The sequence below is a fragment of the Rhagoletis pomonella genome, unplaced genomic scaffold (genome assembly GCF_013731165.1).
Source record: "Rhagoletis pomonella isolate Grant_MI unplaced genomic scaffold, Rhpom_1.0 Rhpom_scaffold_00001, whole genome shotgun sequence".
NCBI lineage: Eukaryota > Metazoa > Arthropoda > Insecta > Diptera > Tephritidae > Rhagoletis > Rhagoletis pomonella.
The window spans coordinates 24,523,435-24,533,849 of NW_023458555.1; the positions used below are offsets into that span (position 1 = coordinate 24,523,435).

Here is a 10,415-nt window from a genome sequence, read left to right on the forward strand (position 1 = left end):
AGAAAACAAATGTCAGCGAATAAGAACAAAACGAACAACGAAAATTGAATCAATGTAGCTTGTTTAGAATTTTTTTCTAATATTTTGGGAAATGTTCAGTGAAATTAGCAAAGAAACAACACAGTTTCTCCTAAGGTAGTTCAAGATGGCGGATTAGAGCGAGAAGTTGCCAACGTATAACACCTTTCATTATTGCATCATGCTAATACATATTGTTCCCTAAACCCGAAAAGGTGTCACTTCCATTTTTTTAAAGTGTGCAGGAGAGACGAAAAATCGATGTAGGTTCGCATTATTTGTCATTCTGCATCAAAAATTAAATTTGTAAAAAAAAAAATGGACTTGGCACCTTTTCATCTTTATGTATTGATACGTATGTACATGTGTACGTCTACTTACATTTTTCGTGAAAACGTTCAGATAAAGACAATCCTCGCTACCATCGGCTTTGCCAGCCTGATTATTCTTTTGCACAGGCTTGGGTGGACTGTTTGTGCAATCAAGCGTGTCTTTCCAATTCCCAAAAGGTTTGGGTGTCCGAAAACGTAATTTCCCAACCGGCGGCTGGGCATAAGGAATGCCCTCAAAACTATAGTAGGTAATGCCGTTGACAGTCTCGCGTGTTGCACCGCGTATGCGCCCTTGTGGTAATTGCAGTTCCACTGTCTCCAATATGCCAGAGCTGTGTCATACATAGATAATACTTTATGAAAGTATTTGGATCACTTCCTATCCCAGTCGACAAAATTTGAAAAATCAAGAGGGTTTCTGGGAACCCTTGTTTCAAACCATTCGAAGCGATGGGAAAGGCTAGAGTTTAAAGGCTTTGTAAATCAGTTTCCTTTTTTCACACAAAGTTTACGTGAAATGATAATGAAAAAGTTAAATTTACAACAGACAGGCATCGGCAAGTCTACAACAATAGTGGTATTCACCAAAATATGCAAGTGCCCTGGCAGTCTGACAAAAGAGCAGATCAGCTCGAGCAACAACTCTTGTCAATAGTCATCGCTGGAGCTCATCTGCTCTTTTGCCAGAGTACCAGGTCACTTGCTCAATTTGGTGAATACCACTATTTAATATTTGCTTTTATTTATTTCGAATGCTCGCGCTATTGAAAGATCTTTCAACCGAGCTTACAAAGAGAAGGTCGTCCGGATAAGCATTTCCTGTACGAATTCGCCTACACAGAAGCTCTTATCATTTAGCCGACTGGGATATTTTTAAAATTTTCATACAACTTACTTTGTTGCCATTGCGTTTTTTTTTTTAGAGATGTGTGTATGTATGTAGATATATCCGCAATCAGTTTGTTGACGTGGAAGAAAATTTGTTGTATATATGTTTTTAATGACTTGACAAAAGATGTTTGATTAGGGTTGTGTGCACTTAGCGTATCAAGCTGTAAATCATATGAAAATATTTCTTTAAAGTATAATGAGTTTTAAAGTTTATTTCATCATAAACTTAAAGCTCTAATTATATAAATTTATTGGTTATTGTTAAAGCGGCGTTATAAGATTTGCAAAAACCTTGTAAATATGAATTTATTAGTTTACATCCGAACTATCTCAATTAAAATACGCTGAATAATAAAATAATAAAATAAATTACTTTTTATAATAAGTAAAAACATAATAAAGTTTCACGGGCTATTAGAGTTAATTATTAGGTATAAAATCTTAAATAAACCAGTTGATATGTATGTAGGTTTACATATTTACCTAGTTAAATATACACCTATATTTATGTAATAAAATATGATTTAGTTGAATTTGATAGAGTTCAAGTAAAATGAAAAAAAAAATCACACAGCCTATATGCGTATGTACATGAAGCGGCAAAATTTCGAATACAACTAACATAACTTATGTATTCACATCACAAGTTCTTGCCATCTGCTTTTGAGTGTTTTTTAAATTTTGATAATTATCAGTTATAAGCGAAGAAAAATGTGCATACTCTTTCGCAAAGATCTAGTTTCGATGTACACCATGCGTAACTGCTTTGGACATAGTGCCAAAAGTATGATGAGAAACAAGTTGGTAAATAAGTTTGAAATATGTAGTTGTGATACATACTAAATATTATTCATATTCATATTATGCGAGCGGGAAAAGCAAGGACATAATCTAAACAAATCAATTAAACATAAAAATATTACGAATATTACTACGAAAACGTCTTTAAAGTTAAGAGCGGTCCAGGAACAGTAATTGTCTTTTTTTAAGAATCCTTTTCAATGCAAAACACGTTCGAAGGTACGCAATTGCCTAACAAAGGGTGATCACTATTAGAAAAAATGCTTGTCTACTACGTATTACGAGAAATGCCCTGTGATAAATTAAACTTACCGCCCTTTCCAATAACCCCAATTTTTTTCAAGAGTATGGAATTGATTTCATAAGCCTTCATACCAAAATCTAATACTCTACCATGAACACTTCCAGACCTTTGCGGCATTAAAAATTCGGTTTATCTGAGAGGTGGAAAGTTGTTTTTAGCCGATAACTATTCTAGAAAAGTCTGCCGTAAATGTTCAAAATTTAAAAACAAAAATATGTGCAGAACTTTTTAAGTTTTTGTTAAGTTTCGGCTCGAGTTTCAGTATCTATTAGTTCGCTGAGTCGACTTCATCAATACGAAATTTGAGTCTAACAGGCGTATTGTAACAAAGTCACAGTGATTTCTACTGCACACCAAAATTTTCCGCTGCAGCAAATATGCCACTACAACATAATGCCGAATTTCCACTAGGCATTGATATGATAAAAAATGTATGCCATTTAAAAAAATGCCATGTGGAAATGAAATTAATGACTATTTTTTTAATGTAATGACACGATAATTTTTTAATGCCCGACTTTGTCATTTGTCATTTTTGCCATTTAATGCCTAGTGGAAATCCAGCATAAGTTTCTAAGTTTTTGTGTATTTTTCTAGCACTTCAAATCGAATTTTTATGATGAGCTAAGTTTTATGGTTCTGTTAGAATAGACGGATTAGGTTAATTTCACTATTTATACTTGAAACCACAGTTAGTATACCGTCCTTAAGTGCGTACATATATTTAAGTCCTTAATTGAAGCAGTTAGAGATGTGTCGGGACTAATTTATCTCTAATTATACCCTTAAGGGATGATTCAAAACTAGTCGGTCTGCGAAAATACCCGTATGAGATTAGCTGAGATAAATTATTGCCCAGGAGAATAATACCAAAATATTCGCTTAAGAGATTATTTGCACAATTTTTTTTTGCAGAGCATGTACAGCTGCGAGCACTAAGATAGAAGTGTGCATTTGCGGTTGAAATTTTTTCAAATTACTACAAAACCAAGATAATAGATAGTTGTATTCATTTTAACGGAAAAACTGATGGACAATTTCATAACTAACTGTAGGATTGAAAGAGTTTTATTTACATAAATAAACACTTAAAAAATTACCTCACGTAAGATGTGTTTTATGGAAATTACTGCAGAAAAATAGCAGTATATAACAAAAAGTTTTAAATTTAAGTTAAATTGTTAATATTAGTACTAAAATTTAGCACAGTTATTTAGTATTTGGTGGCATGACCGCTGTTTTTAATCACTGCTGCATAATGATCTCGCATAGAGTCTAAAAGGGGTTGACGACATCTTTTCTATGGTATTGATTGCCATGCGCGGATAACCACAGCCCATATTCGTGGTTATTTTTTGGTTGTAGACCCCATATGGCTTTCTTAAGGTCGGTCCAAAGGTTTTCTATTGGATTGACTTCAGGAGATTGAGCTGGCCTCTCTATGACCTCAATTTCGTTGTAGCGAAGCCACAATTTTGCCAGCTGCTGCGTATCACATGATTTTTTTTTGTTTTGAAAAGCGGGACTTAACGTGGACTTCTAGCATAAAGATTGTGTTCTCGGAGCCGTCTCCTTATTGTGCGAACACTACATGGTAACTTTAGGCTATCCAAAATTTCTACAGCTGCCATTGTGGAACGAGTCTTTGAATTTCATAATTTTTCGTATGGTAGTCGTTGATAATTTCTACTTACCTCCCTTTTTTTGGGTTTATTGTGATATCTTAACGCATTTCAAATCATGGTGGCTGAACATCCAGCAATTTTTTCCACTTCCTTTTATGTATTCCCATTTTTAAAAAGGGTTTTTAATAATACCGCGTTTTTCGTGAGTACAGTGCACACTTCGCCCCACTAAATACTAAAAAAATATATTTGTGTCTATTCCTGCTAAATGTATGTATAATAAACCAAAGCATTTAGCTTAAATTTTTATTCCAAAACCTCAAATACCGTAAACCGTAGCTGATGAACGCTTTGAAATTTGCATAGAGTTAAATCATACACTAGAGGTGATAATAATAAAAAAAAAAAAAATCCATACCAATATCGCGTAGTATGCGAAATTAGGGGCGCAATGCTTCTTGTAAGCGCGTAGTACTATTTCAATGATCGTAACTGTATGTAGTATATGTATATCTACGATCATAAAAATTATGCTTATCTTCTGGCTAAAAAAATGATAAAACTGTATGCGTTAAATTTTGGGAAAAGGTGATATTTAGAGCATGTATGTGAACAAAAAGTTGTGAGTGAGCTCAACACCAAGCAAACAAAGCATTTTTTAGAGCCTGGTAATACGAATTTATTGCCAAATTATGCATACCCTAATAACACGGATTATTTTTCAAGAAATATTTTTTTTCAAAAAGGTATAACTAATAAGTAGAGCCGAGTAGGATCTTCATTTCTTTACCAAAAGGTAAGGGGCCGAACTTTAAGGATCTACCAAAAGAAAAGCCGCGCATACTCGCGCCAATAAAAGTGGCGGCTATTTTTTATTTCAGTAGACCAACTTTAGCAGCTGTTCCAAATAGCACAAAGTGTATTACAATATTAAAGATTAATGGAATTAATTCTATATTTAGCATTTTATCATTTATAAGTCGTGTCTTAACGAAGCTGAAGTCCAATTTCAAAACCAATAACGAATTCAATATGGCGTCGAAAAATTAAAAAAATTAATGAATTTTAATGAAATATGGTATTTAGAGGTTCTTAAATTCGCCCTTTACAAATTTCAAGCTAGTTTTTGAAAATTCAAAATTCGAAATCCAATATGGCGTCCGAAATTTCCAGAGATTAAAACCTGAATAACTTTATTAAAAATAAGAAAACTGGAGTTTTGGTAATGACGAATTTCGTATAAAATAAAATAAAAAATTTAAAAAACTCTTTGGACCTAGATTAAATTGTTTGGGCTGAACATATAGCAGACGGCCCCGACTATTCTAATTTATAAATATAGTTACTGTTATAATTTTATAATTTGATCATAAATTCATTTTATATATGATGATAAATAAAATTTTGCTAAACAAATACATACCCAACTGATCATTACCGTTAGTTTCACAACTGTAAGTTTGAATGTGATACAGGACTCAAGATCAGTGAGCCTTAAAACATAGTACGTTTAATTTTTGGTAAATTGTCTTTACTTCTGGAGAAATTGACAGCCCTTCGAGAGTTGCAAACCCCTTAAAGTTTTAATGTGACGTAAATTCGTGACTAGCATCTATAAAACATATTAAAAAATATTTTCTAATTTTTGAAAAATTAACGATATATTTGACAGCTGTCAACTCTGCCAAAGTTTCAATTTGACATAACATTCGTGATCAGCATATCTAAAAACCTAATCAAAGACATTTTTATAAAGATTATCGGATTTTTAGAAAAATTCAAAAAAGGTATTTTCAAAAAGATTTTCTTATTTTTAGAGAAATTACCATCTGACGACTGCTGTGAACTGTCAAACTAAAATTGTTATGGCATATTCGGATTTTGCATAACAAAACTAATATGATACTGCATTTTTATTATAATCGTAATAGCCGCCAAATGTTCCGCGTGTAACAAATCTCTTCCGACCACTGTGTGCCGTTTAAAAAAATGCCACTTTTCTACATGTTTGACAAAATTTTTTAAATTAGAGGTAAGCTAGCTTGTATTTATAGCGTTACCCTAATATAGATAGGCCCTATGTAACATCGTGGCTGAAATGTAAAAATCCATATCTAACTAAAATGCTTTATTGCACAAAACGATGTGGTACTAATAAAAGGCGATTTTAAAATTTTTTTTTAGATCGGAAACTTTTTTATTCAGAGTGTGATATGTACTGTTATGTATATATGTATTTACATATGTATGTAGGTTAAGGAATGTAACAAGTAAAACAACTTATCAATACAATTGCTCCGTTGATGCAAATAATTCATCAAATGCTTTCAGTTTCACACTCTCTGGCAATTCCATTATACTCAAATCATTGCTGATATTCAAAGCCAAGCTCGGGTTGGACTTCTCAAGCGCATGCCATACAATTGGTTTAATTTCATCACAGTGAGGATCGGAGTTCTTGGCAAAGGCAACTAAAATGCCAATTAGCCGCCTAATAGTTTTATATTCCGCCGAGTCCAAGCTAACTTTCCACGAGTCATTTGAGAAAAACATGTATGATAGGTCATCGGCATGCGCGCAGCCATGCACTGGATCGTGGCCACAAAACTTTGCACGATACAAATTAAAATCTGGTGAATCGAAATCGAAACGATATAGGTAAGTTGGAGCAGAGGCATAGGACAAACGTGCCAAAATAGTGCGATGGATGTCATGCCAAAATTGCTTGTAGCCATAAATCTAGAAGGAAATTTAAAATGGATGATAAATTATTTGTTTTGGTTATTTTTATGGCCTTTATAACAATTATATTCAACAATTTTTATGAGCTCGAGGCCGTTTTTTCAAATTATTGTTGCTTTTCCACAATAAGTTTTCACTGAAAACGGCCTCGAGCTCATAAAAATTGTTGAATGGATGATAATTTTTAAAAATTTTTAAATTGTGGTACAAAAATGTTTTGTTTTTTAAGTTTAGTTTCTAACTCTCAAGACAAATTTTTTGCTCGATTAAGCCAACTGTTATAAGAAACTTTTATTGAGCATTTTTTTATAAACTTTTTGTTTTTCTTGAAAGCTGGATACTAAAAGTTGGCTTTACGCGGGTCGATTTTTGTCGACTGAAAAATCGACTGAGAATCGACTAGCCAAAGCATTTACATTTTACAGTTTATGGTCGATTTTGGTTGAACGTCAAAAGTCGACTAGAAAATCGAACCGTGCAAAGTCAGCTTAAGCTTTAAAATAAACAAGTAAGAAAGTCTAAGTTCGGGCGGAGCCGAACATTAAATACCCGGCGCAAGTATTAAATATATGTTTTTTCACCTTTCCGAAACCTTCCGCTAGATGGTAAGCCGGGGTGTATCAATTTTGAGTAAATTGGCGTCCTTCAATTTCGAAATATTGAAGTTTCAAGCATTTCTGAAATTTACCGTTATATGAGAAGCGGCCGTTATTTTAGTCCGATTTCAATAATTTTCAACGTTTTGCTTATATGTGGCAAGCACAATAACCACACCGAGTTTGGTATAAATTGGTAGAACGGTTACCGATATACTTATATGTGATCATAAGTGGGCGGTGCCACGCCCATTTTCCAAAATTTTACCATAAACGTATTTCTTGGTAAAGAATTGTTGCAAGCATCAATTTTGAATAAATTAGCTTCAATATTTACTGATTATCGAAGATTTTGTATTTCTCTAAATTACCGTTATATGGGATGTGGGCGTGGTTATTGTCCGATTTTAAAAAGTTTCGGCGATTTTTTATGCTGTACCAAGGCCAACAACTGTGCCAAGTTTGGAAGAAATTGGTGCAGCGGTTACCAAGATATACACATGTAACCATAAGTGGGCGTGGCTACGCCCATTTTCCAAAAATTTATAATATTCTTATTTTTCGTCTAAAAATTATTGTAAATATCAATTTTGAGTGAATAATCTCCAGTAGTTACTAAAATATCACAGTTTTCGTATTTCTGGATATTACCGTTATATGGGAAGTGGGCGTGGTTAAAGTCCGATTTCGCCCATTTTCAATACCAACCTACCTTGGATTAAGGGAAACTTACATACCAAATTTCGTTGAGATATCTCAATTTTTGCTCGAGTTATCGTGTACACGGACGGACGGACAGACAGACATGGCTTAATCGATTTCTTGTTTCATCCTGATCATTTATGTATACATTTGTCTATATCTATCTCGATTCGTTTTGGCTGTTACAAACAACCGTTATGTGAACAAAATTAATATACCCTTGTGCACAAGTGCGCTCGGGTATAAAAAAAGTTTACTAAATTCGTGTTATCGCATAAACAGACGGCAACATCAATATTGTACCCTGACAGGCGGCAGTACTGCAGATAAACGAGCAGCGAGGTTCTCGTCCCACGGCCAGTAGAATTTTCATCAAACCGTTTTTATTCATAAAATTGTTACTTTTGTTTTTTTTTTTTCATCTAATTACACCGTACGACAGGCAATTTTATAATAGATTAGGCCTTACATATATGTTAGTGTTTGGCCGAGATTTTCCTTCGATTTGTTGGTGTTTTTCATGACTATGGAGGTTTGCGATTGCCTGCCGAGGGGCGACCGCTATTAGAAAAAAACTTTTAATTTTATTTTTTTGATGTTGAAAAAAACTAAAAAACGCAGTATGACTATGTTTGGCCCACAGTTTCGTGAGTAAATTGATTGCTTCGTGTGTTTAAGAACTTTCTTGTTGTTTTTTTTGCGCGGTGTTATAATTGTGAACTTTTTACATAAAATTTAAGTTTTAGGAATTTAAATTAACTAATATAATAAATAATGTAAAATAATACAAAACAAAAGGAAATAGAGTAAACTAAAATATGCAATCACTCGAAATGAGAAGCTTGGGTCCTACGTCAAACTTTGTTGTGCTTACTTGCACAATAGACAATTAATTTCGAGGATTAGCTGCAGGACCTAATCCGCATCAATTGCAATTAATTGCCGAGATAATTCCGAATTATAAAGTTGGCACAGATCAAGGCTGTCGTCTGCCTATGCTTCTACAATAAGTTATATTAGGCGCTGTATACAAAAACTTCCTCTAACATACCCAATTTTTATTATACCCCATTCCCACTAACAGCTAACTGCAGTTGAGAGCTGAGATGAGTTCAAAGAATTTTAACATGTTGTGATCGGCCAGGTTAATTTCTTACTTTTGCTTTAATTTTCTAGTACTTATTATGAGCAATTACCCCCTTCGAATTGTAATTTCCCCTTTCCTATAGGCATAAACTGCTGTTAAGGCTTGGTGGAAATGAGCTATTAAATAGACTTACATCTAGAAATTTGAACACCGAACGATCGCTTGGCTCTTTCGCACCAAAAAATAATTTCAGCATATTTGTACCCATTTCCCGCCGCTGTTCAGGCGTATAAGCTTCTTTTGCATCCTCTGGTAAAATACGTTCTGGATCATTCAAAAGCGTGCGCATTATTTGTGGAAACATCTTCAGACGTTGATACATAAAGAGACCCTCAAAGGAGTTACCGCCAATAATCAATGGTATGCGATTACTCCAGGCATTTCTTAACAGCTGAAATGGTCGCTTTGGCAAAACACAATCCGCGCTAACATATGGCTCCACAATTGGTCCGAAAGGAAATATGTACAACTTTCTGCGTTCCTCCTCATTGAGCAGCGAATGTTGTACCAGTTTGGCAGGCTCTAATTGTTGTAGAAAGCATAATACTTCTGCGTCTATATTCTCACCGCTATAACCATTAAATTTTGCTAATCTATAGGCCATATCAGTCTGCGGCATGTTGACCCAATAGCTTAGCGCAGTGCCGGACATAAGGACGGCACGTTGAAAAAGATCGCTTGTCTGTTCGCTAAGCATTAGCGCATGAACGCTAGCAGCGCCGGCGCTTTCTCCAAAAACTGTTATATTGTTGGGATCACCATTGAAGTGGCTGATATATTGTTTCACCCATCTGAGCGCGAGTATTTGATCTTTGAGCGCTGCATTGCCGGGTACTTGTAGCGCAGGATCCGCGAGACTCAGAAAACCTATGGAAGTTGGATGGCGGAGCGTTATTTAGTAGATAAAGAAAAAAAAATGTGTGTATCTTAACTAACTCACCAAGGGAACACAGCCGGTAGTTTAATGTTACCAGCACCACTTTTTCGCTCATAAAATAGTCTGGGCTATAAGAATTTCTTGTAGCCCCGCCCATATAATATGCACCGCCAAATATAAACACCATAACAGGCAACAACTGCTCGCTTTTTAGCTGACGTAAAACAATGGGTACGTAATTAAAAAATAAAAACAAAATTATTGGCGTCAAAACAAAGATAAGCTGGATAGGCATTAGTTTTAACTGGCGATAAGCTGCACCAAAACTTATCAATCAACATTTATTGCCCGTTTATTTCGTGGTCGGTCACACTTATGTG

General features: G+C 34.5%; 2 protein-coding genes across 2 annotated transcripts in view; both read right to left on the bottom strand.

The window, feature by feature from the left end:
- Positions 1 to 682, bottom strand: part of LOC118741553 (esterase B1-like) — a gene marked incomplete at its 5' end in the record, with an annotated part of 15,956 nt that extends 15,274 nt beyond the window's left edge. The window contains 1 exon segment of the mRNA XM_036473553.1: positions 400 to 682. Within this exon segment, the coding sequence (XP_036329446.1) occupies positions 400 to 682 (283 nt within the window).
- A 5,572-nt stretch (positions 683 to 6,254) lies between these two features.
- The window catches only part of LOC118741348 (esterase B1-like), a gene marked incomplete at its 5' end in the record, with an annotated part of 11,718 nt that continues 7,557 nt past the window's right edge, over positions 6,255 to 10,415 (bottom strand). The window contains 3 exons of the mRNA XM_036473326.1: positions 6,255 to 6,710; positions 9,292 to 10,025; positions 10,099 to 10,249. Of these exons, the coding sequence (XP_036329219.1) occupies positions 6,255 to 6,710; positions 9,292 to 10,025; positions 10,099 to 10,249 (1,341 nt within the window). The remainder of the gene's footprint in view (positions 6,711 to 9,291; positions 10,026 to 10,098; positions 10,250 to 10,415) is intronic.